We start from the raw sequence: 12,748 nt of genomic DNA on the forward strand, positions 1-12,748 counted from the left end.
GGGGTGGGAAATTACTCAGTGCCCCTCTGGCAATTAACAACTGTGATACTACAGCGCATATAATCCAGGATAAAGTGTTTTTTTTAATCTGTTTTTTTTAACATTTTATTAGGGACTCATACAACTCTTATCACTATCCATACATACATCAATTGTATATAGCACATCTGTACATTCATTGCCCTCATCATTCTCAAAACATTTGCTCTCCACTTAAGCCCTTTGCATCAAGTTCTATTTTTCCCCCACCCTCCCCGCTCCCCCCATCTGTTTTAAGAACCCCCCTTAACCCACAACCAACCATTGTGCCCACAGCACCTCCGGGGAGTGGGCGCTATGATCCACGCTGGAACTACCCAAGGGGGCCACAAAAGGAGAGGCCTACACTCACCCTGGAACTTGTGCTGTAGTGCAGAAGGTTTCCTTGCCAAGGGGCACTGCGTAATTTTGTCCCTGAAAGGCGCGTGGTGGGCCAATACGTTTGGAAAGCTGTGCTCTAGAGTTGCCTTCTATGGCACTGAGGCTAAGCGGGCCCTGGGTCTCCCAGCCAGACTGGGCTCTACGGATTTTCTCTCAGATTCTTCTCTGACCTTGGCAGATGACCCCTGCACTACTGTCGGGTGTTTACTACTGCCTTGGGCCAAATGCGTGTCCCTTCTGGGCCTGTGGCTGTATTTCTGCTGGGTTCTTCTATCTTCCCAAGAGCCCAAACAGAAACAGACTCACCGCCATTGGGTCGTAGCGACCCTACAGGACCCGGTAGAACTGGCCCCGGAGGGTTTCCGAACGCTTCACGGGCGCAGAGAGCCTCATCTCTCTCCCGCGGAGGGGCTGGTGGTTTTCAACTCCCCCCCCCCCCGCCGCCCCGTGTGACCCACGACGCCACCAGGGCTCCTTCCAGCTCCCCGGGGCTCCCTGGCGCATGTCACCCTCCGCGGGCGTCCGCATGGCGGCCTCGGCGAGCCCCGTCCCACCGTCCGCAGGGCGGACGCGCAGCCGCCGGCCTCGGCCGGCACCAACGTGGTGCTGCGGCACGACGGCGCCGTGCGCTGGGACGCGCCGGCCATCACGCGCAGCTCCTGCCGCGTGGACGTGTCGGCCTTCCCGTTCGACGCGCAGCGCTGCGGCCTGACGTTCGGCTCGTGGACGCACGGCGGGCACCAGCTGGACGTGCGCAGCCGCGGCGCCGCCGCCAGCCTGGCCGACTTCGTGGACAACGTGGAGTGGCGCGTGCTGGGCATGCCGGCGCGGCGGCGCGTGCTCACGTACGGCTGCTGCTCCGAGCCCTACCCGGACGTGACCTTCACGCTGCTGCTGCGCCGCCGCGCCGCCGCCTACGTCTGCAACCTGCTGCTGCCCTGCGTGCTCATCTCGCTGCTCGCCCCGCTGGCCTTCCACCTGCCCGCTGACTCCGGCGAGAAGGTGTCGCTGGGCGTCACCGTGCTGCTGGCGCTCACCGTCTTCCAGCTGATCCTAGCCGAGAGCATGCCGCCCGCCGAGAGCGTGCCCCTGATCGGTGAGCGGGACGCGGGGCGGGGGGGGGGGGGGGGGGGGGCGGGGCAAAGGCGTGGCCGCTGGTCGGGGGTGCGTCCTCTGAGCCCACCTGCGTTTTGAGATTGAGTAGGCCCCTTCCATGCAGGGCACTCCTCACCCATATGTTGGGCAGGCGTAGGTCTTTGGTCAAGAACTTACTGGGGAAATGCAAACTCTAAAAATAAAGCCGCCTTAATTTTTTAAAGTCATTTTATTAGGGGCGCATACAACTCTTATCACAATCCACACATCCATCAATCGTGTAAAGCACATCTGTATATTCATTGCCCTCATCCTTCTCAAACCATTTGCTCCTGGCATCGGCTCCTCATTGTTTCCACTCCCTCCCTGCTCCCCACTCTCTCATGAGCACTTGATAATTTATAAATTATTATTTTGTCATATCTTGCCCTGTCCTACGTATCCTTTCACCCACTTTTCTGTTGTCCATCCCCCAGGAAGGAGGTCACATGTAGATCCTTGTAATCGGTTCCCCCTTTCCAACCCACCCTCCCTCCACCCTCCCAGAATCGCAACTCTCACCAATAGTCCTGAAGGGATCATCGGTCCTGGATTCCCTGTTTTTCGGGTTCCTATCTGTACCAGTGTACATTCTGTGGTCTAGCCGGATTTGTAAGGTAGAATTGGGATCATAATGGTGGGGGCTGGGGGGAAGCATTTAGGAACTAGAGGAAAGTTGTATGTTTCATTGTTGCTACACTGCACCCTGACTGACTCATCTCCTCTCCACAACCCTTCCATAAGGGGATGTCCAGTTGCCTACAGATGGGCTTTGGGTCTCCACTCTGTGCTCCCCCTCATTCACAATATGATATTTTGTTCTTTGATGCCTTATACCTGATTCCTTCGACACCTCATGATCGCACAGGCTGGTGTGCTTCTTCCATGTGGGTTTTGTTGCTTCTGAGCTAGATGACCACATGTTTACCTTGAAGCTTTTAAGACCCCAGATGCTATATCTTTTGATTGCCTGACACCATCAAACTGCCTTAATTAAATTTCAAAAAAAAAATAATGTAATGGGGTGGGAGGAAGTAAAACAAGGGCTCACTGTACGCGTTGACCTTTGTTCCATTGGGTACTATAAGCCTAAGAGGTAGGTTCTGTTGTTATCCCCGCTGTACAGAAAGGGCCAGTACCTTGTGTAGGGTCATGTCCATATTGTTGGGAGAATGAGACCCTCTTGGGTTGAGTGCAGCCTCCAGCAAGGAAGAGGAACAGTGAGGAGCAGGGAGAGCGAGAACTGACTTGTAGCAAAGAGGGTTGAAGAGAACTTGGCCCTTACCTCCTCCTCTTGCTTCCATCATTCCTGAGAACTTCATGGGTGTGTTCCTTTTTTGGCTTTGGCAGCTGGGCAACTTAGACGCCCTGAGTTCTTGTTGCAAGGTGACTCACTCGTTCTTGCACCCAAAAAGCCCACTGCCAAGTGGGTTCCGGCTCACCGGTTCAGAGGATAGCAACGCTACCCGGGTTTCCAAGTCTGTAAGTCGTTAGTAGTGCAGATAGCTTCATCTTTCGCCCGCCGAACCGCTGGTGGGTTTGGACAACTCACCCTGTGGTTCGTAGTCCAGTGTTCATCCAACAGCACTGCCAGGGCTGCTTCTTTCTCCTGCAGGGAAGTACTACATGGCCACTATGACCATGGTCACATTCTCCACGGCACTCACCATTCTCATCATGAACCTGCATTACTGCGGCCCCAGTGCCCGCCCTGTGCCGGCCTGGGCTCGGACTCTCCTGCTGGGACACCTGGCACGGGGTCTGTGCGTTCGGGAACGGGGGGAGCCCTGTGGGCGATTCAGGCCACCTGAGTCACCTCCGAGGCGCCCCCAGCCTCCTGAGGGAGAAGCCAGCCCCCTGGCAGGCCCTTGCCATGAGCTGCGGTGTCTGTGTCACCAGGAAGCCCTCTTGCACCATGTAGCCACCATTGCCAACACCTGCCGAAGCCACCGGGCTGCCCAGCGCCGCCATGAGGACTGGAAACGCCTGGCCCGTGTGATGGACCGCTTCTTCCTGGGAATCTTCTTCTCCATGGCCCTCATTATGAGCCTCATAGTTCTGGTACAGGCCCTGTGAGACACTGTGCTGCAGCCACAGTGTCCTCGGTCAGAGAAGGCAGGGGCCACGGTGGTGGTCAGCCCTCACATCTTCCAGCCACTCTCTCCCAACTGGGCCGAAGAGCCTGTGACACCCTTTCCAAGATCAGCACTGCGGACTTCACTAACAGAAGAGGCGCTTTTTGGCTTCATACCCTAACCTCTGAGGGAAGTCCAGAGCTTTTCCACTCTCCTGCTTGCTAAAGGAGGAACAGGATCCAAGTACACGCTCACAGGGACAGAATTGTACTTCTGTGCTGGGTGTTGGAGTTTTTAGTGGGGAGAGTGCTTGCTATTAGATAAGAAACAAGAGTGGTCCCGTTTGCTCTTTTCCCTAACTTAACCATGCAGCTGCTATTGCAGGGACTCAATTTTGCCTGTCTCCCCTGGGGGCTCCTGGAATGAGCTAAGTTCATGGTCTAGTTTCCAGACCAAGAGAACATACCGGAATTTGGCACCAAAGGCTTAACTCATAATAAATCAAGTGTGTTCCTAACACCTGTGCCGTGTCTGTCTTGTCTTTGAGCCGCCCTTGTTGGTAGAAGTTGGGGATCTGGGGTTAGCTAACTAGATCAGAACAGAAGTTACATCTATACTGACAAGAATGTGATTGGCACTGGATTGAGATCCTGGCACAAGGCCCAAAGCGTTCTGTCATCTTTCTTGCACTCTATCCTGGAGAGTCACATATAGTCCACTGCATTCCCACGTGGTGACTTTCTGAGCCCCAAAGAGATCAAGGTAGGGGCCATACACGGACCGACATTCACAACGTATACCTACTCCTTGCTTGTCAACGTGGTTAGGTTCCAAGCCCCTACCGGTATTATGTGAAAATGGAAGATGACCCCATAACATCCCAAAATGGAGGATGACATCATCATTACAGAGCCCCCAAATTGCATCATTACATAACTACCAAGTCACTGAGAATCATGGCCCAACCAAACTGACATATAACCTTAACCCTCATGGCCAGTGTTATTTTTGCCTTATACCTTGTCATTCATTCCTGTTAGACTTACATCCTTAATGTGCAAAATAGTCGGGTGGTAGGTTTTTGCTATTGTAAATGTGAAGTATTGGATAGTGAGAGAGTTGATAAGTGAGGAGTAGGTGTATTTGTTCCATTCTTATTTCCAGTCATTTCTTAGCATCTCCCGTGTGTGAGGCCCTGGGACTTTGATGGGTCAGACCCAGGCTCTGCGCACAGGAAGCTGACAGGCATGGACACGTGCTAGAGGGAAGCACTCAAGGACCACCAGATGGTAGGAGAGCCCATAAAAGATTTCCTGGAAGAGTCGATAGGAACTTCCCAAGTGAGCATGTGAGGGATCAAGAGTAACACCGGCAATTAGCATAGGCAAGTGTTTTTCTCTCCCAAACTAGCTCAAGTCTTACACCTCAGAATGACTTTCTGCCAGCCGGGTGCCCCACCTCTACCCAGAGCCGCACTCCTGGAGCCCTGGGTAGGTATTAGTCCCAACACTCTGATTTCTCCACCAGAAGGCTTGGCAGTTACCAGAGAAGACCTCAGAGAACGCTGCAGGTGGAATTATCAGGGATTTTGGCTACACTTAAAGCACACATTTAACCAGTGTCCTGCTGTTGGCTCAGAGGAGGCCTGGACTCTCAGTAAAGTCTTCCATCACAAGGAACCAGAGCAGCAGCAGCAGAAGCAGGGACCAGGATCCAGAGAGGGGGCCCTGACTCATGGCTGCATGGGAAACAGAAGAAAGAAATTAAGTATGGTACATGGGGGGGGGGGGGGAGGAAGACAGAGGGAGTGTAGGATGTAGAGAGGCCGGCCAAGGGAACTGGAAAGATCAATGCATACAGTGCAATGGGAGCTGGAAGTGAAGTGCAAGAATGAGAGAGGAAGGTGGACAGGAGTGATGAGACCCAGGATCTGCTATAGCCATAGCACCCTCAGGCTGGGAGAGCAAAGGTCATGGTTGTGGTTGGCCCTCCGATCTTCCAGCTAGCCTCTCCCCACTGGGTCTGAGAGTCGGGGACCCTCTCTTCAAGATCAGCACCACTGACGTCACCAGCCACAAAACCGAAAAACCCCACTCACAGCTACCGAGTCGATTCCGACTCATACTCATAGCGACCCTGTAGGACAGGGTAAAACTGCCCCTGTGAGTTTCTGAGTCTGAAACTCTTACAGGAGTAGAAAACCCTGTCATTCTCCGAGAGTGGCTGGTGGCTTTGAACTGCTGACCTTGCAATTAGCAGCTCAACCTGTAACCACTACACCACCAGGGCACCTTTATCAACCATGAGAGCCCTGATTCTCCTTGCTGAGGTTATTAATCTTTGTCACCCGCTTTGTAGACTTACTCTTCAGCCTAAACCTTGGTATGAGCAGTGCTGAATGGACATGGGGCAAAAATCATAAGCTTTTTCAGTGCCTAAAATTACACCATGGGAACTCAAAGAAGAAGCCTGGATTTCGGAGCCCAGGGTCTTCGCTTTGCTTATGAACGCCCTCTGCTGCCTCGAGCAAATCACTTGCCTCAGGGTCTCATTTTACCACAGGAGGTAGTGCTCACTGTCCCAGCAGAGCCTTGGTTGGTGAAGATCAATGAGATGGTTTCTAGGGAAGGGAGGGAGCCAGCCTGGTGGGGCTTCAGAGTTTGTTCTAGAATAGGGGTGGGGAATGTCTGGCCCTCTAACCTTCTACAGGCCCAGCAAATCATCAGTTCCCATGAGCATCACACACCTCACCAAAGAGAGGCTGTTGCCAGCCATCATCACACTAGGGGTGAGTTCATGAAAGTTTTGACCAGGATGGCCTGTGAATGATGGCCCTTGGCAGAAGACAGGCTCCCACCTCTGTTCTAGAGCCAGTCTGGATTCTACACGTCCACTCGCTGTGTAACTCGGTGCTGCCTGCATCTCTTCTTCGTGTGGAATGACGATGATAAGGATACATGCACCATTGGGTTGTGGTGAAGATGAATGACGGGATGTGCCTGGCACGCAGGGTGTTACTGTGTCATGGAGAACAGTGGGGACACAATAGAGGCTGCCCTCTGTTCACAGCCTGAGTGGGGAGAAGAGGGCCAAGGAGAAGGAGCCACTATGACTAGTTTCTTCCCTAGGAAGTCTCCTTCGGGAAAGCTTGTCCCCACCTAGAGAAGTGAGTTCCGGCACAGCAGGTGTTCAAGGTTCCTGGGGAACCACCTAGTTCCATCTGCTTATTATACAGATAGGACTAGAGAGAGAAGAGGCCCAGAGAGAGCTGGGGCAGAACCCGGTCTCTAGCACTCATGGCCTGGCCTTGACCTTGGAAGGGGGGTCAGAGGAGAGCCCAAAGTACTGTAACAGGAACAGTGGACACTGCAGCTACAGGACAAGCTACAAGGGAGGACTTGGTGAGGAACAGCCTCTCCTCCCTCACCTGAGGACAACCCAAGTATCTCTAGGGTCTTCTGAGGGAAAGGGATATCTCTGGGCCAGAGTGTGAGTATATCGCTCCTTTCACCACCCCCTACCCATGCACATCCAAGTGAGGGCCCAACCCCAGGGCTGCCTGCTCATCCCCAAACCGAGCCCTTACCTGAATTATCCAGACGACGGCAGGGCCCAGACTTGCACTGCTTGTCTAGAGGGGAGAAAGAGCAAAGAATCAGAGGCCCAAGGCTTCTCAGGACAGAAGGCCTCAGAGGTCTGACACTCCAAAGATGCTTTGTTCTGAGGAAGGCCGGTGCGTTTAACCCCTAACGGCTCTCTTATGGTGAGAGGTAGGGTTGACATGACCATGGATGTAGGATAAAGTTCTGGCCAACAACCTGCCTCCACCTACGGAGACTGAGCCTGCAAGCCCTTGGACACTGGCTCACGGGGAACAGCAGCCATAAACCCAGAGACTGAAAACCTGGGCAGGTCCTGACTTGCCTCAGACCGGAGGACCCCAGACCTGCCCCCACACAACCTGAACTGGAGATGGGGAGTGCAGCACTCCTGCTTCCATCCACCCACCCCACATGCTCACACACACATACACACTACAGCTCATAGTTCTATCCAGTCTAATCACTGTGCTCCTCTAGGAAACCAAGGTTGAGGCTCTGACCCATTTCTTGCCCAGTCTAGATACCAGGGCCGGGAGTAGAAGTCCATGACCTTCCAGCTTCTAGCTGAAGCAAGGCCTGGCCAGTTCTGTTTGCCTTCAGCTAAAGAGCCTCTTCTACTTCCCAAACAACAAAGGTATTGGAGGGGGAAACCCACAGCCCAGAGGGAAGGCACCCATGCAGTGTGAGGACAGATCTAGGGACAAGAAGCCAGGGCTACCAACCAGTTCCTTCCTACCCCACTGGTGCTGAGAATCTGCCTGCAGAATCGTGTGGGGATGGAGGCTCTGATCCAGTATAGCTTGAGTGGAAAGAAACCCTCCATAGGAGGTCAGACCAGAGTGAACTGGTTCAAAGGCCTGCAAGCAGCACCGTATCTGGATACCTCATCTCCCCTTAGGTGGAAGGAGTGGGGAGACTGGTAGGTGTGGCTGAGCCCGCATCACGGTTTGATTTGAATATTTAGCCCCCTATGCCCTCAAAATGTGGGGTAGGGATTTGAGTTTGCCAAGACCCGCGTGGTTGGAGTCAGCCCACCTTCTGCACATGCTCAGATGCGTAGCCCTCCTTACCTTTGATGTACTCACAGTTGTATGTACTGCGCTTGCTCAAGGCCCGTAGGTAGATGCGAGCCGGGCCCTCGGCTGGTTGGCTGGCGTTGATAACCTGGAAGGTCTCGAATGGGGGAATCAGCACCTCCTCCTCCCCGGGGAAGAAGGAGTAGCCCTTGATAGGCGCTCCTAGGCAGGTCCAGATGCCAAAGAAGGTGTCCTGACCAAAATTCTGGGCCGCGGAATTCTGCAGGGATGCCGATGCAAACCCTCCCAGCCTAACCGTGGCCCTGGGCCCTGCTGGCCGAAAGCGCAACCCAGTCACTCCCCGGAACACCTGGCGACACTGGCCTGGGCCCAGAAGCTGCAGGGCCTCCGTCAGCAGGAAATGGAGTGTCTTGAAGGAGAAGTGGCGGAGGTAGTGCTCCCGGGAGCGACCCGCCTCGCGCACAGCCGCATTGAACATCTTGTGCAGGGGACTGTTGGCCGTGTAAGCCAGGAGGGCCACCGCGTGCTCCTGGCGGAAGCCTGCGGGCGGCTGTGGCGGCCGCGTAGCGCTAAGGTCCCAGGCCTCACTCCACGTCTGGCGCTCCTGCCACTGGCTGCTGGCCAGCGCCCAGCCGTCCGCATACACTTTGTTGGCCTGGAACTCCGTGTGGTTGAGATCCGGGAGAGCGGCGGCCATGGCCACGGCACAGCCGGCATATTGATCATCGAAGGAGGTCAGGGCCATGTCCAGGGGCATTTCGTGAGAGAAGAGGTTTCTACGTCGGATGGGATGGTTCGGGGCCTGCAGGGCAGGGAGCATCAAGGCCTGAGAAGAGGGATCTCTGAGAGAATGGGATCATATCATCCAGCTGCCCCCTCCCCTGAGGTGCAGCTTGTGTTGCTTAGAAATCCAAACACACCTGGAGGGACAGGGGGTCGGGAACTACCAGCGGGATGGCCCCTAACATCTAGGAAGCTCTGGGCATTGCTCATTGCTGTGCCACTCTGCAGACTCCGAGGAACAGCCAGCCCGCGCCCTGCATGGATGGCGATAGTGGAGGTGATCATACCTGACGTGCTGCCGGGGGACCCAGGGCCACAAGCAGCAGCAGAGTCATCACGGCGGGAGTGTACATGTTTGCGCTGGCCTCTCTGGGCTCTCAGTTTCCTCATCTGGAAAATGGGAATGTTAATCTGTCCAGTTTAATGCATATGATTCTACACCTAATTTGTGCCACTCCCGGTGCTAGTCCCAGAGAATCACACGATAGAAAAGGAGGCTCCGAAGGGAGAATCCTGTTTGCTGAAAGGAACCCGGGAGACGTCTTGGGGGCGGTCATTGTGAACAAGGGTCTTGCAGGACGAATAAGGGAATAAGACTGGAACTAGTCTTGGAGGAAGGAGGGGAGAGGAGGGAATTGGGTGGGAAGGGAACTTTGGGGATCACGAATGGGAAGAGCACATGTCTTAGAGTTGGCAACTCAGGCTACAAGCAGAGAAGGTCTGCCTCCAGTGTGCCAGAGCTTGGGCAGTAGGGCTGTTGGGAAGACTGAATGGCGCCAAGCATGAAGGAACTTGGCTGTCATGGTGAGGAGTCTAGTCTTCTTCATCTCCTGAGATGTGTGAGGCTCAGAACACGGATAAATCCAGGGGTGCTGCTGAGGGGGCCACAGCAGGCCTTCAATGACAAGTTTAGAGTCAGGCTCTGCAGAGACAAGGCAGGAAAGAGATCACAGTCTTACAGTAGGGAAGTCCAACTGAGGACATTGGATGATGTGACCTAAGTAGGGTGGACCCAGAATTAGAGGCAGAATCTTCTAGACTTGGTGGGAATGATGTAGGGAGCAACAAGAGAAAAATCAAGAGTGGCACACAGGTGTGCTCTTTCCAAGTTGCAAGCACAGAAGAGGAGCCACAGGGACTGTGAAAGCTCATCTTTCACATTACTGTAGTCCTAGCAACAGCCTGGTGCCGGGCATGTATAAAAACCAAACGCACTGCCATCCAGTCAATGCTGACTCAAATGACCCACTGCAACTGTTCATGAAAGTAGAAAGCCCAGTCTTTCTCCCTCGGAACTGCTGGTGGTTTCAAACTGCCAACCCTGGGGATCACAACTCAACATGCCACCAGGGCTCCTTGGCATGTAATAGGCACTCAATGAAAAAGGTATTCTATGAATGAGAAGGTTTGGAATGGAAATGGTGAGTAATTTGGAACTTATGAACTCTCCGGGCCAGACATCTCCAGGAGGTAGCAGACCGCACAAGAAGAAAAGAGACTTGGGAGTCATGAAGGTAGTGGCTCTGGGAATGGATGAGATCACCATGGACAGAGGAAAGAAAGGGCTGAGAAGAGGGTGAAGCTGAAGCAGCTCCCCCTGGATTCCTGCAGGCTCTTCACTGCTGGCCCTTGGGTTCTGCGTGATGCCCTCAGATCCTTGTGATAAGTTTCCCTTTGGGCTTTATCTGGCTCCGCGTAGTTGCTGTTAACCTGCCATTTGAAGAGTTTCATTCAGCCAGTCACCTGAGCAGCTCATCCAGGTGTCTGTCCTTTCAATCACTCATCAAGCAGGAATGCCATCACCAACCAGGGCGAGGCACATGTAGGTGTCCTACATTTCCCTTCTCTGCCCTGCCACCCCTGCCCTGCCTCAGGTTTGCACCTGCCTCCTCGCAAATCCTTCTGCCTTCACTGTCCCCGCTGCAGCGCCACTCTCCACAGAGCAGGGGAGCTGGGCTTCTACAACTCAGACTGACCATGTTGATAAGCCCTCTGTGCCCAAACGATCTCAAAATAAAGGATCAGAATGCAGGACAAGAATCGTGAGAGAAGAGATGAGAACTGCTAACCAAACAAAATGGAAAATTCCTCCATCCCCGAAGAACAGAGTCAACCGCCTTAGCAGACTTCTTCGGTTCTAAAGTACAGAACTAAATTTCCCTCGCCATAGCTGTGCACACACTACCCAGAATGACCTTCTCCTGTCTACCCTTCTTCAAGGCTTAAATCAGGGTCACCTACTCCAGGTGGTTCCTATATCACCATATGCTTCCCCCTGCCACCCGCTAAACACACTGTGCTGCCCTGATGTGGGTGTGTCTCCCACCCCAGGTTGTGAGCTCCTTGGGGGCAGGGGTGCAGCAGGACCTTTTCCCTGTTCCCAGGGCTGAGCCAGAGAACCAGGCACAGGTGAGCCCTTGGGGAATGCTTGCTGAGAGTCTGGAAGGCTTTCTGGGTGTAGTTCGCAGTGTAGATTACTGTAGAGATGGTGGATTGCCGACTTTGGCCACCAGTGCTGAAGAAACATGGGGCAGGGCCAGGCTAATGGCTTGGTGAGAACGCAGGAGGCAAGGAAGCAGAGGTACAGGGGCAGTCCTTTGTATATAGCCCCTGCCCTGATCTTGCCCAGGGCACTTCCTCCCCCCAATCCAGGCACTTGCTGAATATTCCCTTCGAGGAAAACACCCCACCCTGACCTCAAAATCTTTCCCCAAACTGTCAAGTAGTTCAAAGTGTCCTGACTCTCCAATCAGAGGTCTCCCCCAACTCCCTCCATGTATGCCAAAACTCCATTAATCTCCCCAAACTCCAAACCAAAGTTGATGCCAACTCAGAGCGATCCTGGAAGACTAGGTAGAACTGCCCTTGTGAGTTTTTGAGACTGTTGCACTTTACAGTTCTAGAAAGCTCTGTCTTTCTTCTGCGAAGGCGCTGGTGGTTTCAAACTGCTGGCCTATTCTGTTAGCAGCCCTCTACCAGCAGCTCCCCTAAAAACTCCTTTCCTTGCCCAGCCCCAAGAAGGAGGGTGATACATTCCTTACCTGGGCCTTTTCCAGGGCGGAGAAGCTGGTGCTAGGCTCTTGCTCTGACGACCAAGGGAAGTGGGGGACAGGCGTCTCCTTTATACTGTCACTTCCCCCTGTCCCCTCCCTCCAACAGCTGCTCAGAAATGTGACACTGTCCCCATCTATTTCTGGATGGCTCCTGAAAGTTCAGCAACACCAGCTTCCACTCAGTCTGCTCTGGGCCAGTGCTCCTCACCTGAAAAGGGAAATCCTTGAGGCCAAATGAGAGTGGGCTGAGACGTGGAGGATCCAGGCTCAGCGACTGTCCTCCACAGCCTCCCCACCGAATTCGGTCCCGCGCTCTGATCAGACGAGGGAAGTGACCGAGGAGGCCTCAGAGAGCATCTCCCGACCTTGAGTTCCTTTCACATGAACTTGGGGACTCACCTTAGTGCCCGGAGAGATTCCTGCACGAAGGATGTTAGATGGTGGGTCTCGTCCCCACCACTGACTTGACATGTGACCTTGGAGACCTTTTTGGTCCCAGTTTGGCCTCTGTCCAGTGAGTACATTTGAGTCCATCTCTTGGGGTCTTTCTTGGGTTTCAGGGTTCGGGGGGAAGAAGCAGTTCCCAAGCCAGAAAGCGAGGGAGACAAAGCAGTTGGCCTCTGCATCCAGACAGGCGCTTCTCT

The 12,748-nt window shown here is 53.9% G+C and overlaps 2 protein-coding genes across 2 annotated transcripts; one reads left to right on the top strand and one right to left on the bottom strand.

Moving 5' to 3' along the window:
- Positions 1 to 1,239: 1,239 nt before the first annotated feature.
- Positions 1,240 to 4,032, top strand: CHRNA10 (cholinergic receptor nicotinic alpha 10 subunit). Its single transcript, XM_075548647.1, has 2 exons — positions 1,240 to 1,516; positions 3,170 to 4,032. The coding sequence occupies exons 1-2, from the start codon at positions 1,240 to 1,242 to the stop codon at positions 3,628 to 3,630; spliced, it is 738 nt and encodes a 245-aa protein (XP_075404762.1). The 3' UTR covers positions 3,631 to 4,032.
- A 1,231-nt stretch (positions 4,033 to 5,263) lies between these two features.
- ART1 (ADP-ribosyltransferase 1) lies at positions 5,264 to 9,404 on the bottom strand. The gene is made up of 4 exons (XM_075548648.1): positions 9,369 to 9,404; positions 8,302 to 9,094; positions 7,216 to 7,260; positions 5,264 to 5,367 (listed from the first exon to the last, which is right to left on the bottom strand). The coding sequence occupies exons 1-4, from the start codon at positions 9,402 to 9,404 to the stop codon at positions 5,264 to 5,266; spliced, it is 978 nt and encodes a 325-aa protein (XP_075404763.1).
- Positions 9,405 to 12,748: the final 3,344 nt, after the last annotated feature.

Source organism: Tenrec ecaudatus, chromosome 4 (genome assembly GCF_050624435.1).
Source record: "Tenrec ecaudatus isolate mTenEca1 chromosome 4, mTenEca1.hap1, whole genome shotgun sequence".
NCBI lineage: Eukaryota > Metazoa > Chordata > Mammalia > Afrosoricida > Tenrecidae > Tenrec > Tenrec ecaudatus.

Coding starts and splice junctions, on each gene's coding strand:
- CHRNA10 (XM_075548647.1), top strand. CDS start 1,240: ATGCCGGCGCGGCGGCGCGTGCTCACGTACGGCTGCTGCTCCGAGCCC. Junction 1,517..3,169: donor CGAGAGCGTGCCCCTGATCG/GTGAGCGGGACG, acceptor TTTCTCCTGCAG/GGAAGTACTACATGGCCACT.
- ART1 (XM_075548648.1), bottom strand. CDS start 9,404: ATGTACACTCCCGCCGTGATGACTCTGCTGCTGCTT. Junction 9,095..9,368: donor TGATGACTCTGCTGCTGCTT/GTGGCCCTGGGT, acceptor CCCTCTTCTCAG/GCCTTGATGCTCCCTGCCCT. Junction 5,368..7,215: donor CCGTCGTCTGGATAATTCAG/GTAAGGGCTCGG, acceptor TTTCCCATGCAG/CCATGAGTCAGGGCCCCCTC.